This window comes from Hyaena hyaena, unplaced genomic scaffold, assembly GCF_003009895.1.
Source record: "Hyaena hyaena isolate Hyena2069 unplaced genomic scaffold, ASM300989v1 scaffold_272, whole genome shotgun sequence".
Lineage (NCBI taxonomy): Eukaryota > Metazoa > Chordata > Mammalia > Carnivora > Hyaenidae > Hyaena > Hyaena hyaena.
The window spans coordinates 1,535,272-1,561,699 of record NW_024080906.1 but is presented as its reverse complement, the minus strand read 5'-3'; the positions used below and the strand labels follow the sequence as shown (position 1 = coordinate 1,561,699).

Genomic DNA, 26,428 nt, shown 5'->3' with positions numbered 1-26,428 from the left:
ACCCATTTTCCCTTCCACTCTTTAAAAAAGTTGTTATTTATTTACATCCAAGTTAGTTAGCATACAGTGCAGTAATGATTTCAGGGGCAGATTCCAGGGATTCATCCCCCATGTATAATGGCCAGTGCTCATCCCAACAGGTGCCCTTACCCATTTAGCCCATCCCCACTCCCACAACCCCTCCAGTAACCCAGTTTGTCCTCTGTATTTAAGAGTCTCTTATGTTTTGCCCCTCCCCCCCATATTTATATTATTTTTCTTTTTCCTTATGTTCATCTGTTCTGTGTCTTAAATTCCACATATGAGTGAAGCCATATGATATTTGTCTTTCTCTGACTTGTTTCACTTAGCATAATACCCTGTAGTTCCATCCACACTGTTGCAAATGGCAAGATTTTACAGACTATAAGTGCACTTTCACTTTTAAAGACAAATTTCCCATACAATATCTATATATGCTTAATATGGTACAGGTAGGTATTGTTTCTCTAATTTAGTTTTTTAAGTTCCATAAAATTTCTTTTAGCACTTTGACTATAACTTAGTACAGCTCTGTGAAGGGAAATTTGGCAGTACTTATATTTTTACATGAGTACGCCTGGTGATCCAAAGATCCCACTTCTGCCTATCCTTCATTCCTAAATTCTCAAGAGTATTTATAGAAAGACAATCTTCAAAATTATTCTTTGTCCAACTACTGCCTTACAGAATTAAATCTGTTAATTTTAGAAATACAGGCTATTTGATACTATGCAGGTTTTAAAAAGGATGGTGTAAAGCCATATATACATTGACATGGAATGATGCTCATGATATGCTAGTGAGTGAAAAATGCAAGTCGTAGGACATATGAACAAACACTTATATGTGAATAGCAATAATCAAAAGAAAATGTGCAACACACTATTTGTAGTAAATACCCAAACCAGAAGTGAGGTATTTACCATTTGAAATTATTTTGCTCCAATTGGCAAAAAATCCAGGGTTTCTTAGACAGTTTTATTCATCCATAAATTGCATACAACTTCATTAAAATTTAAAATTTGATTTATAAAAATATTTTAAAGTAGTTATCTTATATACAATCATTTTTAATTTATTCAGTTGTCTCTTGGAATGTCATTCCAGAAATTTAAACTTTCACAGGCAACACTGGATATTTTAACATGAGTGATTCAAGAGACTAGAGGTCTTCTATATTACTAGACCACAGCTATTTCAGGGAAAGAGATGTTTTCTGTATCAAAGTAAAATCAATAATTTTTACTAAATAATAGTGTAGGAGATAAAAGGCTTTATCACCAGGGACTATGCCAATTTAGAAACAAACCTAAAATGTTATTCATTGGTGTTTATAGATACTTAAGAAACAAAACATCATTCTCAAGGACATAATGAAATAAGGCTATAATTTAAGCACATTACTAAAACTTTTAAGACAGTCTACTTTAGTCAGTGATAGTCTCTTAAATCAGGCTAAATTATTGAAACTGTATCCCGTAAATCTAGGCAACTGGTAATAGGAATCACAGGTAATTGAATTTGCTATTATTAAGACTGCTTACAAATTGCTGCATTCAGAGGCAACAAACCACTGCACCCCTTAGGTTGGATGTAAAAACCTAGACAGAAAATAGATATCACAGTATAGGGCATTCACGGTATGAAGCCAAAGATGGAGAACTAGATTTTTTAAAATAAACAATGAAGTTCATATTCAATTAAGACAAATATTTTTAAAAGCTGTGGATATGTGAGAGATTTACCAATTAATTTCTAAATTATTTACCAATAAACCAATGTGTATTTCACTTATAAGCTAGTCTGATAGTGTAAGGAGAGTGCCATCCCTCCTTTCCCTGCCCCAACCCATCATCCTTTTATTAAATAGAAAACAGATCACACTTTGGAGGAGTGGGGAGGGGAATCTGCTTTCTTGTTCCATTTTAGGATCCTGGGAGAGTCCCAATCTTTAGAGATCAATCAATAAAATAAAAAAGCTTAATTTAAATACTCTTTTTTTTTAAATATATTTATTTTTGAGAGAGAGATAGAGACAGCATGAGGAGGGAAGGGTCAGAGGGAGAGGGAGATGCAGAGTCCGAAGACAGGCTCCAGGCTCTGAGCTAGCTGTCAGCACAGAGCCCAACATGGGGCTCAAACCCACGAACTGTGAGATCATGACCTGAGCTGAAGTCGGACACTTAACCGACTGAGCCACCCAGGTGCCCCATTAATTTAAATATTCTTGATTGGAGGTCTATATGGGAATCACAGGTGGAGCTTGTGGGCCCAAGGACTACACCCCTACCCTAGATTCTGACTGACAGCTGTGAAGCAGGGCCTAGGCATCTGCTGAGACTCACTAAAGTAGATGATCTATGATGTAGAGAGCAAAACTATCTTAAATATTTTCCCTTTTTTCCCCGCTGTCTTCCCACTCTTAAAAGCAAAAAGCCAAAAAATAGTAAATGTTCTTTCTTTTTTTCTGTTGAGTATATAAGGGAAGAGAAGGAAATGAGGATGAAGAACAAAAAATGGTTAATTTTGTCTTTTTTTTAAAAAGGCACAAATTCAGATAAAAGCAATTTATTTTCAAATACAAAAGAACTCAGTCCCTTTTTAGATAAACACAGAGATATCATCACTTAATATTTATTACGGACCTACTCAGGGATAAAGTCCTCAGACACCTTTTTGGTAACACTGAGACATTTCATTCCTTCAGTCATTATATAATTCTATCCATAGTCACCGTTCTACCCACTAGGGATATAGTAGAGAATGACACATATGAAGATCCTACCCTAGGCATGGAGCGTACAAGGAGACAACTAGCAGCAGTTGCTTAATGATAAGTGATTTTGGAGCATAAGATCTGTCCTTTGCCTTCTATTCTAGAAACACATATGGATGAATTTATGGATGATGGATGGATATACAGATGGATCCTAAGACAAGAATGAAAAGACAGATAGGTGGCAAGACAGAGATCAGTGGAAACAAACAGGTTTATATTTTTCAAGTTATAGCTTTCTTGAGAAAGCCAAGATCTTCCATCTGCTCTTCATGCAATTACACAGTAATGTTACCAAAAAAGGAATCCAGACAACCTTCAACACTATTTGATATTAGTAACATATGTCTATATAAAATTCCACCCTACTATCAGTGTTTTTCTTCTTCACTTCCAGGACCAGCAGCTACAGTAACTGGTATCTTCCCTAAAAAGTCTAAACAGACTTAATGTCCTAAAAGAGGATTTTAACAGAAAATTTTAAGCTAAACTGTTTAAGTGAGAATGTAACATAAAATTACAGACTTGTTTGTGCAGGTTTCCCAAATGTCTAAATTACCATAATTAAATACAAACACATAATCTGAGTATTCACTCAATTATTAGGCAGCTGTATAATTAGAGCCTTAAATTATACTTTACAGCAGTATAAGAAAGACCTGGGGAGAAAGGAATAATGAAGATGCTAAACTCACCTCTTGGCCTGATTTGCCTGAATTCTCTGAATGTAAGGACTCAATTTCTCCTTCGATCATGGCAGCTTCTAGGCACTCATGTAGATCTTTGAATCCATTGACCTGAAGCGGGTACTGACCAAACATTTCAGTATTTTCAAATTTTTTTCCTATAGGAAAAATTAATTGTTACTCAATATGACCTTTTAGCCACTGAAAGTAAATGTGTATGAATGACCTCTTGAATCTAAAATCCATAACTCTGATCATGTTCCACCGAGTAGTCACTGTAATTTTCTTATTGGTTTACACATGCACATATGCATATCCACACTGAGCCACAGATATTAATTACACACCTGTACGTATGAAAGTAATTACATGTATGTGTGTGTAAATATATATATTCTTTCAAAAAATACCTTCTAAGAACAAGATACTGTGCTAAACACTGAGAATATGTATAGCAGTGAATAAAAGAGATAAATATATAGTCCCTGAGCTGAAGAAACTTTCAGCCTCTTTTGGAAGACAGACATTACATATATTAACTGTACATAAAATTATGAACAAAAAATTATTTATCATCATAAATGCTATAAAAATGTGTGGTAAAACAGAGTAATGTGAGAGGGTATGAAAAGGAGAGCTAACCTAGTCATTAGAGTTGGAGGGTAGAGCAGAGAAGACCTCCATAGCACAATGACATTTACACTGAGACTTGAATGGTGAGTAGGAGTTAGCCAGGCCAGAGTGTCAGGGTGCTGTGGAAAACTCTTGGCTCAGGAACAATACATGCAAAGGCTTCAAGGATGTAAAGAACTTGGCATGTTTGAAGACTTAAGGGGAGGACAATATTACCTTAGGGGAGCAATAGGAAGATGATAATGAAGAATCAGGATCAGGTAAGGGGACAAAATCTACAAAGCCTTATAAGCCCTTGTTAACAATTTTTTTTCCTCAATATATCTGGAGTAAAACAAAAAGTCATTGAATAGTTAAATCTAGGAATAAGAGGATCAAACTTGTATCTTTGAAACATCTTCAGGGCTTCTGTGTTAAACAGATGATAGACTGTTAAGAGACTTTTAAGAATCCATCTAGAAATAAAGGCAGCGTGGGATAGGGTGTTAATAGTAAAAGTGCACAGAAGCAGATGAAATTTTTATATACATATCCAGGAAGGAGTATATATGATTGACCAGTGGCTCATTGGCAGGAAAGAGGTTAGAAGAACAAGGAAGGTATCAAGAATGATACTTGGATTTCTAGCATAAAAACTCAATTGATCGCTTATGTACTAACAGGGGCTCCACTAAAGAAAGAGCAGAGAATTTTTCCTTTTGTTGTAAGGCAGTAGTAGCAATCATTGTTTTAGAATGGCCCATGGCATTTCAAGTTGAGAAGGCTGTTGGATATGAGTCTGTAACTAAAATTAATCTTCTGGTCTGAAGCTATAAATGAGAGAATTGCTGGCTACTGGCAGCAGTATATCAAGAGAGTGAATGAGACTGCCGAGGGAACTGGCAGACAGGAAAAGGCAGGGAGCCTAAGCTGAGTCCCAAGGATCTGCTGCATTTAGATAAAAGAAGAGGCTATAATTACAGCTTCTAAGAGGACTCTCAGAGGTAGAGGGGGAAAAAAAGGCCAGGGGAATATGATACTATAGAGGCCAGAGATGTGTTTTTAAGGACTATTTGAATAGTGAAGAAGAAAAGGAACAGGGGTGCCTGGATGGCTCAGCTGATTAAACATCTGACTTCGGCTCGGGTCATGATCTCGCAAGTTTGTGGGTTCAAGTCCCGTGTTGGGCTCTGTGCTGACAGCTCAGAACCTGGAGCTGGCTTCAGATTCTGTGTCTCTATCTTTCTCTGCCTCTCTCCTGCTCCATACTCTGTCTCTCAAAAATAAATAAATGTTAAAAAATTTTTAAAGAAGAAGAAAAGGAACAAAGAATAAATAGCATGAAAAGTCGATAACAGTTCAGTATGAAAATTGAGTGGAATCTGACAGCCTGAACACATATTAGAAATTGATAACCTTAGAAAGATCTCTTTTAGAAGAAGTCTGGGGCCAGAAGCAAAAGTGGGATGGGTTGAATAAATGGGGGCTTAGCAGTTAAAAACAAATTCCTCTCTTAACTGAATGAGATTAACTGAAAAGACTGTGTGAAGGGAGCTCTTTTTTGTTTACAATGGGAGTTACTAGACCACATCTAAAAGTTGATGAGGAAGACAGTGGAGAGAGAAACTGAAAATACAGGAAAAAAACAAGATAACAATGCACGTAAGGTCCAAGTGAACGTGTGAAGGGATGAGATTCTGAGCACGTATAAACAACAGGCTTTTGATATAAGAGTAAATAATTCCTTATTATCTGGAAGGACAAATGAAAAGAATGTGGTAGAGGCCAGGAGGGATCTAGGTTGTGGAGCCTGAAACTCACGTATTTGAGAAATTTGTTTTTAAGACCTAGGATAGAAAATTGGGAACAAAATTAGATTCAGGATCTTAGACAGGACCAATGGTTAGACTTCGTAGCTTCATGGTAAATTCATAAAATCTGAAGGAAGGTCCTTCTCAGAGAATGAAGAGACAGAGAAGTTAGATTAAAAACAGAAAAGGTAAGGGGTGCATTGGTATTGGTAGCTAAATCGGTTAACTGTCCGACTGACTTTGGCTCAGGTCACAATCCCAGGGTCCTGGGATCAAGCTCCGTGTTGGTGCTCTATGTTGAGTGTGGAGCCTGCTTAAGGTTCTCTTTCTCTCTCTGCCCCTGTCCCACGCTTGTGTGTGCAAATGTACTCTAATTTTTTAAAAAACAAAAAAGATAAAAATCATTATTACAGAAAACAGGATAGAAGACAGTGATGAGTAAGACTGCCAGGTAGTGTCACAGGATTGGGACCAGTGACACTTAGCATCTGTTACAAATTCATAAAACATTTGTAGTTTACCCACTGAGTGACTTTCCCCCAGCAACATTCAGGTACTCAGTACACAGGGAGAGAAAATGAATAGCTCAGGGATGGTCAGAGAACAGCTAGAGACGTAGTGGATGGGGTATGGGGAAGAGGGAGTGTTAGAGATTTCTAAGAATGATCATAATGGGCAAGAAGGTAAGTAAAGAAAAGTGCCGAGAGGAACAAAAATGAAGGGATCAATAGACTAGATGTTCTGGAAAAGTTGAGGAACTTTTGCAATGAGGGCACTTTAGTAAGCAAATGAAAATCACCTCCAAATGTGAGCCACTGGTCTAAAAAAAAAAAAGCATTAAGAAGATATATGTGAAAGTGCTAAGAGCAAGAAACCAAAGGTCACATGAAAATGTACTAAAATCACATTTAGGTAGCCCATTACAAGGACTTTAACACTGATTGACAAATTAACTATTTCAATAAATCACTTTTTTTTTAAATGTTTATTTATTTTTGAGAAAGAGCAAGCAGGAAAGGGGCAGAGAGAGAGGAAAACACAGAATATGAAGCAGGCTCCAGGCTCTGAGTTGTCAGCACAGAGCCCAACATGGGGCTCAAACTCACAAACTCCAAGATCATGACCTGAGCCCAAGTCAGGGGCTTAACTAATTGAGCCACCCAGACACCCCAATAAATCACTTTTAAGAATCAAGGTAACACAAGCAGAAAAGATGTAAACAGTGTACAGTCAACCTGATTAGAGCTACTCTACTGCTTCAAATACTTCTACTTCAAGTAAAAATCAGTAGGACAGTATGGACAATCCAAATTGGAAAATATCCCATTATTTATATAATGAATATTAAGCATTTGAGGCAAAAACTTTTTAAATGTACCGATACCTCAGTATAACCTTTAAAACACCTGACTAAATCCTGAGTTAATGTCTGCCATTTTCTGAATTACAAACTATAAAATTATATTCAAACAAAACTTCATAGGAATCAATTAAATAAGGTTCTGAAGGAAAACCAATTTTCCAAATTTTATCTTCAAGTGATTTAACTTTCCAAAAGTTGATGCACTGGGCCATGTGGAAAAATTTTCAAATGTTTCAATTTTTTTAAAAAATTAATGCTTTGGAATTAGTAATTATTAGTATTTGAAGTATATTTAATGAGTCCTTTCCCTTCTCTTGTTAGGAAAATCAAAAAGTGTAACTGGTCAGACCCAGATTTTAAGTAACAGGCATTTAAGGTAGATAGAGTAATGTCATTCTTAAATGATTTTTCAAGAGTATACGTTTTTCTTGAAAACTAGAACCTGAAGAATTTTATAATCACCCAAAAAATGCAATACCCTGATTATGCTGCATTGTTAAACACAGATTTCAACATTCATAGACTTGAAATCCTCAGAAACAGTGATTATCATACCAAAACCAGTATTCAACTCCAATATTATTTTCAAAAATGACTGTCCCCTTAATCCCTGTACCCTAACAATTCACAGAATCATAAAAGCCTTCTCAGGGAAAGAATATTAAGGTAACATTAACCCAGTATAAATTAGCATATGATAATGGACCTTGTATCTTCCTTTTCTTTTACTCAATTCTGTCTTTTCTGTGTAAATGATTAGTGGTAACAATGCAACAGGAACCACTAGACAAAGTAAGTCAAATTAAAATTAAAAACCAGTTAACAAATAAGGAGTCACTATCAAGATGAGCTATATCGATAATAATATCTCTTCAAATGTAATAAAGATAAACATATGTAACCATACCTTCAAGTACTCCCACAGCAAGGAATCTTCCATAGAACAACTCTACCATGGGATTCTTTGGCTTCTCTTCATCCCTAGAGCATGGGATAAAACATAAGTGTGGTTATAGGTTTTGTATCTGTATGTAACAGAGAAAACATTAAAAGATCAGTAATATATGCCAAGACAGTGACATTTATGTGATATCACTCACTCAGGGCTGCTATTTACATCACCTTGGACAAGGCACTTAAACTTAGCCTTCCATTTTTTCACATGTCAACTGAGGATAATAATAGTAAATGAACTCAAAAGGGCTGTTGTAAGGGTTAAAACGGCACAACATTCCAGTAAGACTTGACAGAGCCTATGCTCATGCAGTGCCGATATCTCATTATCATTGTTCATTCTGATCTCATACTTTTAGTCTGTGCAATACATGCTTATTTGGATTTGTTGGGAAGAAAAGCCAATCTTAGAGTAAATGTCTATAAACTTTTAATAGGTCATGTCCCAAATTTAAGATAGAATAGTACACACCATTCAAAAATAACAGCCTGTTACCAGTGAAGGAGCAAAACACCAGGTTTGACCCAAATAGCTAAAGAACTACTCCATCCTTCATGCTGCAGGCACAAGTAGTCATTTGTGAATTTTCCAAATTATTTAACACACACATTGGGTTTTTTTTTTTCTTTTTCACTTGGAGCAAATAGAAGTTGACAATTTTTTTAATCTTTACTTTTTATGTTTTATTCTCTATGCTCTAAAAACACTGTTTATCTTGGCATTACTACATAGAAGTGTGTGGTATCCACTAACGTGTATAGAATTTATCCTCATGAATTTTGTGTTTAAACTAGCAAAACTGATTTGCTAAAAGAAAAAAAGGGGGGAGGGATGGGCAAAGGGTGTCTTTATAAATGCGCATCACCATTTACTGCTTAAAACAACTGGTGGGAAGGACTTCACTTCATCCTCACAACAATCCTAGAGGGTAGTTTGGTAGTTGTCAGTGCTATTCAAACAGATTTCTGGCCAGGACACCTGGCAGTCAGTTGAGCAGCTAACTTTGGTTCAGGTCAATGTCTCACAGTTCGTGAGTTCAAGTCCCATATCAAGCTCACTGCTATCAGCACACAGCCCCCTTCTGATCCTCTGGCCCCCTCGCTCTGCCCCTCTCTCAAAATAAATAAATAAATAAATGAAAAACTCTCAAAAAATAAATGCAAAAAGATTTCTGGCTCTCTAGTTTCAGGTACATGGTTAAGATATATTTTCCCACTCACATTTTATTTACATTTTTAAAAACTTTCTTAAAATGTTTATTTATTTTGTTTTTTTTAAATATATATATATGTATATATATATATTTTATTTATTTCTAGGAGAGAGAGAGAAAGACAGCGTGAGCAGGGGAGGGTCAGAGAAAGAAGGAGATACAGACTCTGAAACTGGCTCCAGGCTCTGAGCTGGCAGTCAGCACAGAGCCCAATGCGGGGCTTGAAACCACAAACCACGAGATCATGACCCAAGTGAAAGTCGGACGCTTAACCGACTAAGCCACCCAGGCGCCCCAAATGTTTATTTATTTTGAGAGAGAAGAGAGAGAGCACACAGAGAGAGGAAGAGGGGCAGAGAGACAGGGGAGGGAGGAGAATCCCAACCAAGCAGGCTCCTCATTTCAGCTCAGAGCCCGATGTGGGATTCTTGATCTCAGGAGCTGTGAGATCATGACCTGAGCCAAAATCCTCACAATGAGATGCTTAACCAACTAAGCCACCCAGGCTCTGTTAGTTAAAATTTTAAAAGTTAAAAAACTTTTAATTACGGTAAGATACACAGAACACAAAATTTACCATCTAACCAAATTTTTTTTAAATGTTTTATTTATTTCTAGGGGAGAGAGAGAGAGACAGCGTGAGCAGGGGAGGATCAGAGAGAGAGGGAGTCACAGACTGAAACAGGCTCCAGGCTCTGAGCTGGCAGTTAGCACAGAGCCCAACGCGGGGCTCGAACCCACGAACCACGAGATCATGACCTAAGCGAAAGTCGGACGCTTAACCGACTAAGCCACCCAGGCGCCCCTACCATCTAACCAATTTTAAGTGTTCAGTCGGTAGTGTTAAGTATATTCATACTGTTATGCAACCAATCTCCAGAAGTCTTCTCATCTTGCAACACTGAAACTCTACACTCGCTGGGAAACTCCATACTTTTCTCTCCCCACACAGGCCCTGGCAACCACCATTCTTATTTTTTGTTTCTATGAGTTTTACCACTTTTTTTTTTTAATTTTTTAACATTTATTCATTTTTGAGAGAGATAGTGTGTGAGTGGGGGAGGGACAAAGAAAGAGGGAGACACCTAATCTGAAGCAGGCTCCAAACTCTGAGCTGTCAGCAAAGAGCTCGATGCGGAGCTCAAACCCACGAGTGGTGAGATCATGACCTGTGACAAAGTCGGACGTTTAACCGACTAAGGCACCCAGGCGCCCTGAGTTTTACAACTCTTGACACATCATGTAAGTGGCATATGGTGTCTATCTTTCTGTGACTGGCTTATTTTATTTCACTTAGCATCCATGTTGTAGCACGGGTCTGAATTTCCTTCTTTAAGGATAATCCACTGTATGTATACCACAGTTTGTTTATCTGTTCATCCATGGACATCCATTTGGCCACAATAGCCATCCATTTGGCTATTGTGAATAACGCTGCTGTGAACATGGGTGAACAAGTACCTCCTCAAGACCCAGCAGCAGACTTCTTAGATCATATAGTTAATCCTTTTTTCAGCTTTATGAGGCATAAGTGACAAAATCTAAAGTATGCAACGTGATGATGTAATATACATATACACTGAAAGTATTCCCTCTATTGAACAGTAATTCTATTTTTAATCTTTTGAGGAAGGCACAATGATGTTTCCCAAGTAGCTGCACTATTTCATATTCCCATTAACAATGGATGAGGGTTCCAATTTCCTCACATCCACCCCAACAGCTGTTATTTTCTGGGGTTTTTTGATGGTAGCTATCTTAATGAGTGTAAGGTGTTCCCACTCACTTTGAACTCAGGCGAACCACATGACTTGCTTTGCCCAACAAAAGGTGAACAGAAGCAACGTGTGGCAGAAACTTTGAAAGCCAGTGTACTTTCACTGCTGTGTGATCCCAGAAGTGGTGATGTGGTAGAGCCTTGTCACCCCTGGGCCTGAGCAAAAGAATGGGCAGGATTCCTTGCTCACACCCACTACACACAGCTAACAATATAAGACTAAAAGTTCTGGGGCTGTTGTCACTGGACTATCTGGTAATATAATAAATTATCTGATAACAGGTACTATAATTACCTCAATTTTACTAATAATAAAGCTGTAAAACAGGTTAAGTCACTTGCCCAAATTCACAGAATTGGTAAGTGCTCAAGCTGCTAAGTGAACTCAAATCTGACTCCAAAAGCAATGTATCCTCTCCTACTACATATACTTAGTCTTTGGGCATTTTAACTCTACAGGAAAAATTTACTTCACACCTTATATATTTTATACTGTGAGAATAAAAAGGACTTAAGACTGATATGGGAAAGAAGAATGATCCAAAGACTATCTCCCTTGATGTAAAAATATATGAATCTTTAGATGTAAGATATTAGTGGGAATCTCCTTCCAATGGCCTCTTATTTTTATGTAGAAAATAAACATTCCTGGATTTTCTCCTTATTATCACACATGTAGTCCACGGAAAGAGCAATGACTTACCAGGCTGGTGACTTGCCAGAAGGAACCGAATGTTGAGTAGCTTTACCAATTCTGTTCTTTCCAAATCTCCTTTCAAATCTTCCTACTTGAATTTTGGCCTGCTCTCTACAGATCTGTGGTGAACACTGACCTTTCCAAAGGAGTCAGGTAGGAGTCTTTGAAAAATTATTTACCTTGTTCTTTCTAACCTCTCAGAGGTCCTACTCTTTGCCTGGCATTTATTTTTTTTTTTTTTAATGCTTTTAACACATATTCATTTTTGAGAGACAGAGTGTCAATGGAGGAGGGGCAGAGAAAGAGGGAAACACAGAATCCAAAGCAGACTCCAGGCTCTGGGCCGTTAGCACAGAGCCCGATGTGGGGCTTGAACTCACAGACTCCCAAGATCACAACCTAAGCTGAAGTCAGACACTTAACTGACTGAGGCCACCCAGGCGTCCCTCTTTGCCCTGCATTTAAACTATGAATCTCAGGGGCCTAGACTGGTTATGCCAACAGCAACTTAAGGAACACAAGTGAAGAGCAATTAAAAAGACATGAAGCTCCTATAACAAAAATGAGAGAGACCCACCACGTGCATAAAAGCAGTAATAAAGATAGACTGACACAAATAACAAAGCCAAAAGAAATCACTACAGAAAATCTATATCAGGGACATCTTAACCTTGGGAATTAGGTTGGCACACAAGGAGTTCAAAGGTCTAGCACAGGTGACAGAGTCACGGCTTCCCAATCTTTTTAACACCTTTGGTATATATATAATATATGCAGAGGACTCTAAGGTAAGAAGACATATTTTCTCATAGTCACAGAAATAGGATCAATATCTCCTCACACCCATATATAGCTCGCCATGCCACACCAACGAGGAAGCTCTATTTTACACAGAGAGAGCACAGAGATTCAGAAACAGTTTTAGCTCCACAAACAGTTAAGAACAGATAGAAAACTATGGGAAAATGAACATGGAGAACATATTTCAAATAAAACTTTAAGATTTCAGATGAACTGGAATGGAAATGTTTCAGCTGCTTTTAAAACGGTTTTTAGAAAAAGGGGAAATAATCTGTTACTAGATCAAAAAAGGTGACTAGAAGCCAAAGAAAATTAACAAATAAATAAATAATAAGCAAGATCTCCAAAATCAGGATAAAATGGCCCCCTCAGAAGGAACAAGGATTTAGGCACTCTTCTATGGCTACCAAGAAAAAGCAATTGGGGGTCCTGTATAGGATAAACTAAATGAAGTGCTTTTAGAAAATCTGGATAGGTTTGAGAGGAGGAATTAGGGATTTCAAAAATTCAAAATTCAAAGAATTACTGAGAGAACTTCAGAGACTCCGCTATCACAGACTGAGGATACAGATACTGTTCACGCTCTGAGGAAACATCCCCTGTGAATTTCTGGTATTAGAGCTCTACGGAAAGATACAAGGGACATGAGCTGTCTCTGAGAGAAACCAGGGTTGACAACTCTCATGGGTCAGGGTCCACTAACTCTCAATATGAGGGACCTATCAAGACAATATCAGAGGAGTAAATTAGAAGAAAAACAAATGTGAAGGCCAGAAAACAAACCCAAAGAATAGGAAGAAAAGACACTCTTCCATCAAACAGGGCTGGCTCTGCATGTGATACAGTATAAAAAGCAGGTTAAACTGTTAAAAATCCAGCCAAATCTTCCTAAAAGAAGAATAAAATACACAAGTGTGTGAACTTTAGAGGCATGAGTCACCCAGAAAAAGATGCAGCCGAAAGAAATATACACAGGCCTTGAACATTCAAAAGCTGAGGAAAGAGTGTAAGATGCTGGGACTCAGGTTTCAGGTGCATCAACAGCAGATTCATTTCAAGAATCTGATGCAGACAGAGATTTTCCAGATGAAACTAACAGAAAGAAACTAACATGAAGAGAAGAAAGAAACTAACCTAAGAGGCAGGTTTCAGAAGCCTAAGCTATTCCATACCAAAAGGCAACAGGCACCACCACTGTAGCACAAAAGTAAGTCACCAATGTATCACTTGGAGCCATAAGCTGAATGAAGCTCACAAGGAAAATGCAACTAAGACTTTTGGTAGACAGGAAAGAAGAGAACCTGAGGACCAGACCTGTCAGCATCGTAAACTTCTAAACATGCCAAGAAGGAAGCAGCTTTCAAATGCCCCATTCTGAGTTAAATTTATCAAAACCAGAATTTTTTTCTTCAAATTCTATAGACTTAGCACCATAATTTCTCTCTTCAGAGATTTCTCCCACTTCCATTTATATTCACAAGACATAGCTGTCTGCAAGCAAGTGGCCCTCAATAACAGGCATCCTGGCAGAATTAAAACCAATGATATCCTGTTTACAACATATCCTAAATTTCTGCTACTGCCTCTGGGAACAACTTGAGTCTGGATTGCACAAAGTTTTGAGAATATTATATAGGTGAACTGAGAGCTAAAGGGTTGAAGCTTGGCCTTTGTCTCAAAATTTCAATGGTAAGAGACCATTCGGTGTTAATCATGTGTGTCATAATAACCCTCTGAAAGCTAAAATCAAGCATATGAAAGTGAACATCTGAAAGACTGAAGGATCTATACACACCCGGTAAGAGGGCCCCAGCTACAGCTGCAGAACCTCAGCACTATTCAGGCACAGAAATAACATGCTTGTAGCTTAGGCTGAACAAACTTAGAAACTCGGAGGCGACTTTTATTTTTTGTTAGATTGCAACCACAAAGGGGAAAAAAATCTGATTTTTAAGTATAAAATTTCTTTGGACTTTACATTCAAAGACCAAGGGAATATAATATGGGAACTTACTTTTCCCCCTGGGAACTGAAGGATGCAAGAGGGAAGTCTATATTAAAGTTTGGAGGCATGTCTTCTTGGCTAACATTGTATACGTAGAAATTTTCTTACTTTAACTTAGTCTCATTGCAGACCTGTTATAATGACTTATACTGAACAGTAAAGCTGGCCATAATTTAAAAATAAGAAAAAAAGAGAAGGGCGAGAATTTTCAGCCTTCAAGTTCTACCTGTCTTCTAGGTGTTAATTTATGTACTTCATCTTGTAGGATCACATCAGAACCTGTGGTGGCAAATCCTAAATGGTTCACTGATGTTTCATGAAGACACACAAAGGAACCAGTGGTTGGTTTTAAGAGAGTGGTCTCACAGGAATGGGAGTAGGACCATCCTGAAAGTGTGTAGATTTCTTAAATAACCAAAATCTTAATGGTTCAACCTGATGAGCAGAAAATAAAAAGCTAGAGAATGTCAAAGAGGAACTTCATATCCTTGTCCTCATGATTTCATGTAATAGGATTCCATTTGAAGTAACACTCCTGCTATCTCTTCCCACCACTAACCCATTCCTCTTCATGAAAAGAGACTGTCAAATCCAAGAAAAAGAACAGGGCATGTGGGATTAGCTCTCTCAGGAGCTGCGTTTTAGAGCTTTCTGGCTGGATTGTAATCTTACAATATAAATCTAAAGCTACCCAGCGCTTTGGCCACAAATCCAAAACAACTTATCAATATTCTGGGTACCCACATATCTATCTCATCTTCCTATTTCTCCATAAACACTGATACATAAAAGGGAAAAAATGAGCATTATTTATCAATCTCCTAAAATCCCATCACTAAATTTTACGGTAACTTACGTCTCTTCTTCAGCTTTCATTTGGAAGGCATCTTCTAACCAATCTAATAATTTGTGTGTAAACTCACTCACATCTTGCTGTGGAAAGAAAAAAAGGTCTTGTTGAGCCTACTAATAAAAATACTAAATACTACAACATAAAACTTACAGCCAGTCATATCAAACATAAAATTATTGGATCTTCCCAAAAGTATCATATGAAATGTTTCACATCAAATACAAGAAATATTTATAATCTAACCAGAGAATAAAACTAATATCTGAGAAAAATCAGCATTATGTTGAAAATCAGTGATTAGGGTTCACTATGGGAAAAAGTACACACATGTATTATATGTTATATATAATATATATAATACTATACACATATACATATATATATATAAATTCTAATTTGCAAATGAGATTTTTAAAAATAATTATCACCCCCCAAAAGAGTCCTCTAATGAATCATTATAAAATGAAGGACCCACATTAACAAAGAGTTCTTATATTGTTACTGGCTTCTCTCTTGGAAGATGTGCTCTTCGACAATTTTTTTAATTCAACTTTTACACATAACTTTTTAAGCCACATCTACTTTTACTAATATATGGCAACTTGGACAGGTTTAGTCCAATCAATCACCAACTTCCTGTTTCAAGTCCTCCATCTCATGAACTTCTCCTAAATGAATTCTCCGTTCAAAACTAGCACAAACCTCACCTGTTACCATCCCTTCTTTCACTCCTATTTCCCCTAACATGGAATAATAGGAATAGACAGTAGCAGTTTTACTCATCAACTACCATAATCCTTTCAATAATGTGAGGTAGAATGCAGAAAATAGGTTCATCTAGAACCTAGGGAGAAAAAAATAAACTAACCCTACTAAGTCTGCTCAATCAACAACAGATGAACCAGTGCTGGAACTATGCCTTTATTTATCAAGAGCCCCAAGTATTAAACAAATTTACTATTATATATTTTTCCTGCTAGAAGTTTTCTGAAGAGCATCTGGGTCTATCTATTCACCTTTAGAATGTTGAAACTAGAATCTAAGAAAACTTAAGTAAATTGTTCCAAAGCCAAATAGTTAGAGACAACTAACTCGGCACAAAAATCCAGTTATAAACATCCATACCAACTGGAGTGGGTTAAATAGTGCCCACCAATATGTATGTCCACCTGGAAACTCAGAATGGAATCTTATTTAGAATATGGGTGTTTGCAGATATAATTAAGGTAAATCTCAACACGAGATCAACCTTGATTAGGGTGGGCCCTAAATCCAATGGATAGGTATTCTTACAAGAAACAGAAAAGCAGCAGACACAAAGACACATAGGAGAAAAAGGCCATGTAACAGAGACGAGAGCTATGCCACCACAAGCAAGGAACACCACAAGCCACCAGCAGATGGTTAAGGCAAGAAGGAGGCTCCCTTAGGGCCACAGGAGGGACCATGGCTCTGCCACCACCTCTAATTTAGACTTCTGGCCCCTGGCACTGTAAGAGAATAATTTTCAATTGCTTCAAAGTCACTTGATTTATGGTAATCTGTTATAGCTGCCCCACAAACTAATAGAACACCTTAAAACAACTTTCCCTAACCTTAAAATTCTGTAATTTATTTACCTTGCAAGGTTATATCTGACAAGAAATATAAACATTTCCTTCTTATCACAATACTATTCAGAATAAATCAATCCTTTTTTAAGCAGTCGATCTGAAATCAATATTTACAAAAGAATTCTACCTGCTTTCATGAAAAAAGATGAGGTCTTTACCACAAATTTTAATTTTAAACTATAACAATTGTAGGTGTGATTAAAATCGACAGTTTTATATACCAAAGGGTATCCCACAAGACTCTTACATACTCCAAAACATGATATATTTAGGAAGACTATGAAATGTTAACTATGAATTCACTTTTTAAAAAAGTAATGACGTTTACTTCACTCATGAATTTATTCCACTGTACTAATGTGTTTCATATTTAAGTGTGAGTAGAAGAGAATCAAACCTGTATCAACCTGAATTAATGTGCAACTACTCTAAGAGACCTCCAGACAAAAAGAATTAATAATGAGAAAAACTACTTAGTCTACACTTGTAGCCTAAAGTAACGGCATTCACATTGTAGCATTCGAATCTGTAACAGCCTAATAACAGCTGGTGGTCTCCCTGTACACTCTAACAAAACTAAAAAGTCTACTGTGTACATATATAAGGCTCCCAATAGGTTTGTGCAGCCTCATTTTTAAATATGAAAAGATAACCAAACTGTTCATATGTAGAAAGCTTCAACACCAAAGAGAGTAACCAAGAAAAAGACAGAGAAAAAGCAATTCCATAAGAAAATGTCAGGAAATAGAAGTGACTTTTTAAATTTAATTTTACGCCCAAAACTATTAGAGAATATAACTAAATAGTGCTACAAAAAACAAAAGACACATAGAACCAGGAGTATCCTAAAATGGGGGTTTGAGATCATTTTAAAGAATATCTGACTATGTTATGTGTTATTATAACAGATAAGAGTAAGACATTAAACCTACCAGCACTGGAACTTCGTTAGAAATTTTTTAAAAAACCAGACCAACCAAAAACAACAAGAGCAAATCCTGATGTGAGCACCTTTTTCATATCTTTGCCATAAAAACAAAACAGACCTAAAGCATGTATACTATACTGGCACTGGATTGTCACACATTTATAAAGATTTATAGATACACATTTGTGAACATTCTTAATTTTACCCATTTTCACTTATTAATTTCAATCAAACTATAAATCACAGCTTCATTTCTCTTAAGACTTTTCAAGATCACTGTTACTTTTTTCCTTAATTTAAAAGTAAACCTTACAAATAAGCAATGTTTCAAATGGCTATAAGTTATTTTTAATAAAGATGAATAACAACGTCTTCGATTGTCATGTATCTATGAAAAAACTGCTTAAGGAACAATCAGATTAAATAAAATACAAATGGTTAATAAATAAGTAAGTAGAAAACAGCTACCTGCTGGGAGTCATTTGATTTGAAAGCATCCTTAAGAATTTCAACTGCTCTTGATGGATCAACATATTTCCTTTTAGTACCAACAAGAAGTGCAAATAGATACCGCAGCTCACGCATAAAAGGCAAATTCCGATGCTCCTATTGGAGGTGAAAAAAACCTTAAGTGAAGATTAATCTTTACTGGTAAAAGATATTCATTTTAAAATTCAAAAAACATAACTAATATCAGTTAGGGAGGAGTCCAGCACTCCTACATCATAATTAAAGAAGACTGTTGTGATCTAGGAGAGTCAACGGAGTACAGCACAAAAACAGCAGAGGACACAGGCTTAGCTCACAATTTTAGCACAAATGCTACATTTTCATAGCTAATCATGTTATTACCAAGCCAAGAATATCCTCCTCATTCAAGTCTATTTATTATAATCCTTTCCATTCAGCAAGGCCCAGCTGCTAGGGACAGCAATAACAACAGCCAATGTTCAATGAGTGCTAACTTCGTGCCAGGCACTATTTAAGTACTTTTCCTCAATAACCCCATTTAAACAAAGATCCCTCCTCTTCCATGAAGCCTTCCCAGACCCCCTCAAGTCAATGATTCCTTCAAACTCCACATCTACTAAAAGGAATGTCCTTCAATCAGCAATGAATTACCAACTGCCACTGTCCTGTGATGATTCTAATAATCAGACAATATGAATCTAATAAGTAATTAGAGTAGTTCCTAATATTAGACTAATGTATCACCCTTCTAGAGTTCCTTCGAAATCTTAGCTTTTGTGTGTCAATACACTGTAAGCTTCTCAAAAACAAGAACTTCTAGATTTCTTCCACAACTTTCTACTACACAAAGCAGGCATTCAATTCTTATCATTTGGTTGAAACAAACCCTCCAGAGAAAACAAAAACAATCCAATATAATCAATTACAAGCAACTTATTTTAAAACAAGAAGGAAATGTCTTTAAAGAATGTAATTCACATATCTCAGTGAAATAATTTATGATAACAAATCAAACAAGCAGTTCTTACTATAGTTAGCTCTTGCAATAACAATTTCAACACATAACTTATCTATTTCATTGAAATGTGAGAAAAATTTTCCAAGTGTATATGGTTGGTGTTCTCACCATTATAAAACTGTAGGAACATGTGTGTGTGTGTGTATGTGTGTGTGTATGTGTATATGTATAGTGCTTCCAGAATAATATAATCAATGTAGAAATAGTGTTCCTAGAATGCATTTAAAAAAAGTCCTAAAAACAGGTGTGAAAGAATAAAACATTTGGCTCCAAATACTTGTCATTTGATCCAAAAACAATATACCATTATAGCAAACACAAAGTGCATTGTCTGAATGAAAATGCTAAGTTATGGAAAACATGGATTTTATGGAAGTATAATAAATTCCATCATCAATGATAAAGATTAAATGCAAAAGTTTTAAATGAAAGAAAACCAATCTATAATTTTTCTGTTGTACTTTCTACTCCCCCTCAAATGCCTTATATAAATAGGTTTTAAAAGTATAAGTACAATTTTAATTCACAAAATAATTTCCAAAATACCATTAATTTTCTGAGATCATTTTCTTTCTTTTATGACCAAATCGAAGTCAATGCAGTTTTTTGAGACATTCCTTGCTAAGAACAAGGATGAAATAAATGGGCTTTTGAAAATTTAGTGATTTTCTGCTGAGAAGAATATTGGAAAAGTAAAATAATATATTTAAACATTTTTGCTCTCAGTCAATTTCTGTGGCTAGAAAATACTTTTTGAATTTCAAAAGGCAAAATTGTAAATGATGTTAAGTACAGCTACTAAATTTGGCTAAATACAAAAATATCACCATATGCATAAACTGTTCAAACTATTCTTAGTCTTTTTAAAAAAGATGTACCAAGGTAGAAATGATGTACAGTATACTGTACATTATAAAGTACACACCTTGCTGAGTTTCAGACATGTACACATCATGAAAGCATCACCAGAGCCCAGATAATGTACCTATCCATCACTCCCACAAGTTTCTTCAACCTTTACTCCCTTTCCCTGATCATCCCAAGACAACCATGGTCACTTTACATTTTCTAGAAATTTACAAAAATCAGATCATACCCTGTGACCTCATTTTAGTCTGGTTTCTTACAACAGAAGTAATTATTTGAGGCTTCATCCTCAAAACTGTGTATGTTAATGATCCATTCTCTTTTACTGCTCTTTTACTGTATTCTATTATATGAATATCCCACACTTCTTTATCCAGTGACCTAGTCCAGCTGCTGTGCTATTACTGTGCATGTCTTTGTGTGGACGCATGTTTTCATTTCTCTTGAGTAAAAACCTGGAGAGAGCTTAGGTTGTATGTAGAATTTTTTTTTTCAAGAAACAACCAAACTGTTTTTGCAGAAAGGTTATACTATATTATATTCCCACTGACAGTGTAATGAGAGTCTAGATCCACATTCTACATCATTTGGATATGGGTTACATTTTTAACTAGTTCTTCCAGTGGGTACAAAATGGTACCTCTAGTTTTAATTTGTATTTTCTCATGACATAACGTCAAGCACCTAATAACTACATAATGTCATGTAGTTATTTACAGTCTGTAGATCATTTTTGGTGAAGTGTCTGTTCAAATATTTTTCCCAGAACAGTAATAGGTTATTTTACTACTGAGTTATGCAAGTTCCGTATATTCTAGATACAATTCCTTTATCTGATACGTGTTTTGCTAATACTTGTTCCCAGTTGTGACTTTTTTTGTATAAATTTTGTATGAATTTTTCAGATTACAAATTTTTAATTTTGATGCAGTCCAATTAATCAATTTTTTTCTCTTATGATTTGTGTCCTTGTTTTTTCTCACTTAAGAAATCTTTTCTTAACCTAAGACACTTAAATTTTCTCTTATGTCCTTGTCAAGATATTTTATAATTTTAGTATTCTTTTAGGTCTATAATTCATTATGAATTTTTTTCATATATTTGAAAAAGATATGTTCTGTAAAAGCTGAGGATTATCCTTCTGTCTATGATACCAGTAGTTTAAAAGATTTTCCTTTGTCTACTGAATTTTTTGTCAATTTTGATTAAAATCAACTCACCCTATATGAGGTCTATTTCTGGATTCTATTCTGTTCCACTGATCTGTATGACTACACTATCTTTTCACCAAAAAGAATGCCTGAGAGTTGATTCTCCAACGTCTTTCTTTTTAAAACTACTATGGCTATTCTAGTAGTTTGATTTTCCACTGTAAATGTTATATCAATTTATCAGTACCTATGAAAAAGCCTGCTAGGATTGTGATTGTGATTGCACTGAATCTGTGGATTAAACTGGGGATACATGATATAAAAATACTGAATCCACTGATCTTTAAACATGTCTCCCTCTTTAATATCTCTCAGGAAAATTTTGCGGTTTTCTGTAAGTATCTTTCATCCACTTTACCCCTAATAGTCCACATTTTATGCTATTGTATATAAGTATTTTTTAATTTAAATTCCCCACTGTATTTAGAAATATAATTAATTTTTTTAAGTTTAATTTAAGGGGCACCTAGATGGCTCAGTTGGTAAAGTGTCCAATTTCAGCTCCATTCATGATCTCACAGTTCGTGAGTTCAAGTCCCACATCAGGCTCTGTGCTGACAGCTGGGAGCCTGGAGCTTACTTCCATTTCTTTGTCCCCTTCCTTCTCTGCCCCTGCCCTACTCACACTCTGTCTCTTTCTCTCTCAAAAATAAATAAACATTTAAAAAATTAAAGTTTATTTTGAGAGAGAGGTAAAGAAGAAGAGGGGAAGGGGAAGAGAGAGGGAGACAGAACCCCAAAAGGCGCTGTCAGTGCAGTGCCCAAGACAGGACTCGAACTCATGAACCATGAGATCATGACCTGAGCTGAAGAGTCCAACGCTTAATTGACTGAGCCACCCAGGTGCCCCTAAATACAATTAACTTTTGCATGTTTGTCTCATATCATGTAACCTTGCTGAATCCATTTCTTGGTTCTAGCACCTTTTATTATATTTTGTACAGTACTTAGTATTTTCTACATAGACAACCAAGTCATTTACACAAACACAGCTTTATTTCTTCCCTTCTAATCTTCATGTTTATTTCCTTTTCTTGCTTTATAGCACTGGTTAAGAACTCCAGCCTACCATTTAACAGAAGTGGTGAGGCCTGACATCCTTGCTTGTTCCTGATTTTTAGTGCAAAGCATTCAGTGTTTCACTTAAGTATTATGTTAGTTGTAGACTTTTCATAAATGATCTTTATCAAGATAAAAAAAAAAGTGTCTTTCAATTTTAGTTTCTGAGAGATTTTAGGTACATTAGCTTTTGTCAAATTCTTTATCTACTGAGGTGATTATATGGTTTTCTTCTTTAGTTTGTTACTATAACGAATTAGACTTATTGTTGAATACTAAACCCATCTTGCAGTTCTACATAAACCCCAGTTGCCAATGAAGTAGTATCCTTTATAGATATTTCAATATTCAATCTGTCAAATATCTGCTACAACATTTTGCTTCTATATTCATGAAGAATATTGGTCATTAGTGTTCTGTTCTTGAAATATCTTTTTCTATTTAAAAATTAAAAAAATAAAACGTATCTTTTTTTTTTTGGCTTCACAGTAATGTTGGGCTCATGGAATGAATTGGGAAGTTAAACTCTTCTTCAATTTTCTGGAAAAACATGTAGAGAACTGTATTATTTCTTTCTTAAATGTTTGGTATAATTCACCAGCAAGCTACTTCACTGTTGAATTTTTTGATGAGTAGGTTAACTAAAATTTCAATTTCTTTAATGTAATATAACTTAGGTTATCTGTTTTTCCATCAGTGAGCTTCAGTAGTTTGTGGCTTTCAAGGTATTTGTCTGCTTAGAATATTCCACTACTCTTATTCTCTAGAGAATTTGTCGTGATGTCCCCCTCTCCTTCATTTGTTATACTGGCAATTTGTTTCTTCTCTCTCTCTTTTTTTTTTTGCTCAGACTACCTAGAAATTCATTTTATTGATCCTAAGAAGCAGCTTTTGGCTCCATTAATTTTCTCTACTATTTGTTTCATTTCTATTTCAATAATTTAGCTCTTACCTTTATGATTTCCTTTCTTCTACTTTCAAATATGTGCTCTTTTTTCTAATTTCTTGATGTGCAAGCTGATGTCATAAATTTGAAACTATTCTTAACTTCTAATGTGTTTAGTTCATGTATTTTCCACTAACCTCTACCTTAGCTACATCCTTCTAATTTTGGTATGCCATTTTTAATTTTTATCACTTAAAATATTCTGAAATTTCACTTCTAATTTGTTCCTTGTCCTTGGGTTGTTTAAAGGTATATTACTTAAAGGTTTATTTCCCACAATAAGGGAGATTTTCTAAATATCTTTCCATTCTCAAATTCCATCTTTATTCCATTGTAGTTAGAAAATATATTTTGTATGCTTTGAATCCTTTAAAATTTACTGAAACCTGTAAATCCAATCTTATTATTTTATTCATAACTAAAGACAGAAATTCCAGAACAACTCTGTCATTTGTAAAATTCAAACTCCTTCAGGTATTTGCCAAACACAATTCAATTAAACACATTCCATGCTCATATGCCTCTTATCTCTGAGTAGTACAAAAGTATGAAAATATTGTTTATTTGAAAATATTCACCCTTAAACAAGACCTTAATCATACCTTATGAGTAATAAGGTTTTAGCTATTTATATGAAGATTACCTCTATTATGAACTATGTATTTCTGTTTTCTCAACATTTAACATGTTTTGTCATCAGTTGATGACTGTTTAAGTAAAAAACACATTACGAGGGGCGCCTGGGTAGCTCAGTGGGTTAGGCTTCTGACTTCGGCTCAGGTCATGATCTCACGGTTCGTGGGTTCGAGCCCCACATCGGGCTCTGTGCTGACATCTCAGAGCCTGTTTTGGATTCTGTGTCTCCCTCCCTCCCCTGCTCATGTTCTGTCTCTGTCTCAAAAATAAATAAATAAATGTTTTAAAAAAATTTTTTTAAAAACACATTACGAATGGGAGTGGGGAGGGGTGAGATGTTTACAGTGGGAATCCATCTTTAAACTTCCAGTACCTCACAGTTCTAGACATTAAAATAACAAACAGTACACTGGGGCACCGGGGTAGCTCAGTCAGTAAACCTGTGTTTTTGATCACCTCAGCTGAGTGTAGTGCTGATCAATGGCTGATAACTACCTATAAGTTCCACATGTTTGCTTTAGAGATGTCAAGTTATAGTATGTATTGATGTTACCATGCCAAATTAAAGAGTAACTTCAGCGGCGCCTGGGTGGCTCAGTCAGTGAAGCATCGAACTCTTGGCTTCAGCTCAGGTCATGATCTCATGGGTTTATGAGTTTGAGCCCCACAACAAGCTCTGTGGGGGCAGCATGGAGCCTGCTTGAGATTCTCTCCCTCCCTTGCCCCTCTTCTGCTTGCTATCTGTCCCCCAAAATAAATAAAAATAATAACCTTTAAAAAAAAAGAATAACCTCATTTGTGAAATTATCTCTAAAATTTTTTTAATAGCTTATTTATTTTTCAGACAGAGAGACAGAGCATGAGTGGGGAAGTGGCAGAGAGAGAGAGAGAAGGAAACACAGAGTCTCAAGCAGGCTCCAGGCTCTGAGCTCTCGGCAGAGGCTGACGCGGGGCTTGATCTCACAAGCTATTAGATCATGACCTGAGATAAGTCAGACGCTTAACCGATTGAGGATCTCTGTGAAATAATCTTAAAAAAGTGCACAAAATTCTTCTAAATAAATGTCTTTTTCAAAATGGAAGTAGAGATCCTTTTAATTCCTTAACCTAAAGGGACACCTGGACATACTGATACTTTTACTGAAAGAAAACAAATTTCTCTAGAAAGGTGAAGATAAGATTTATATATTTCCCTGGTACTCAGCTGAACAATCTTAAAATTAGCTCTGCTACCTAAGCATGATCATTTTTAAATACGACTCTAACACTAACATGGGTCTTAACATTTTGAAGAATAAAATAAATTAAAACTCTTTAAAGCATTAAAATCCAGAAACAAAAGAGAAAAAGTCAAGATATGTATAAATACCTAATTGGAAGCAATATTTCCAAATAATGTCATGTAAATTATAAATATACTTCAACTGAGATATGAGAAGAAAGAGCTGTGGCAGCACCTGGGTGGCTCAGTCGGTTAAGTGCCCAACTCTTAATTTTGGCTCAGGTCATGATCTCTCAATTCACAAGATGGAGCCCCATGCTGGGCTCTGCGCCGGCAGTAGAGAGCCTACTTGGGATTCTCTCTCTCCCTCTGCCCTTCCCCAGCAGGCAGGCCACACAAACACTCTCTCTCTTTCAAAATAATAAATAAAATAAACAAAAAAACCCAAAGTATTCTTTTAAAAAAAGAAAAAGAAGAAGAGAGAACTGTGATTATTAACAAGGTGTGATAAAGGGAAGCAACAGTCCAAAAAGTTTCATGGAAAAACTGTAATGAGTGAAGGAGTTTTGCTTAATTTCTCTGGAGGTCTGTGGGGTTGTCAGGTAATCTTGGTTCTCGTTGAAAATGGCTTGTTTAGGCTTGTTTACCAGACTGATACTTTACTGCTCAAAGATTATAGCCTGAAAAGCTAGCTGTAAATCATTATATTCCCACTAGTTTGCATTATAAATGTTTCATGTTTGCAGAACAAGTGGTTTTCAAATTACACACTAAAAGAAAAACAGGGAGCTGGGTGGCTCAATTGGTTAAGTGTCCAACTCTTGGTCTCGGCTCAGGTCATGATCTCACGGTTTGTGAGTTCAAGCCCAGCATCAGGCTCTGCACTG

General features: G+C 36.1%; 1 protein-coding gene across 2 annotated transcripts in view; it reads right to left on the bottom strand.

Moving 5' to 3' along the window:
• USP25 (ubiquitin specific peptidase 25) overlaps positions 1-26,428 on the bottom strand; it is a 143,789-nt gene that overhangs the window by 57,437 nt on the left and 59,924 nt on the right. For both annotated transcript variants that reach the window (XM_039245902.1, XM_039245903.1), the window contains exons 7-10: positions 18,580-18,717; positions 15,574-15,650; positions 8,177-8,250; positions 3,493-3,641 (exon numbers count right to left, since the gene is read on the bottom strand). In XM_039245902.1, the coding sequence (XP_039101833.1) occupies positions 3,493-3,641; positions 8,177-8,250; positions 15,574-15,650; positions 18,580-18,717 (438 nt within the window). The remainder of the gene's footprint in view (positions 1-3,492; positions 3,642-8,176; positions 8,251-15,573; positions 15,651-18,579; positions 18,718-26,428) is intronic.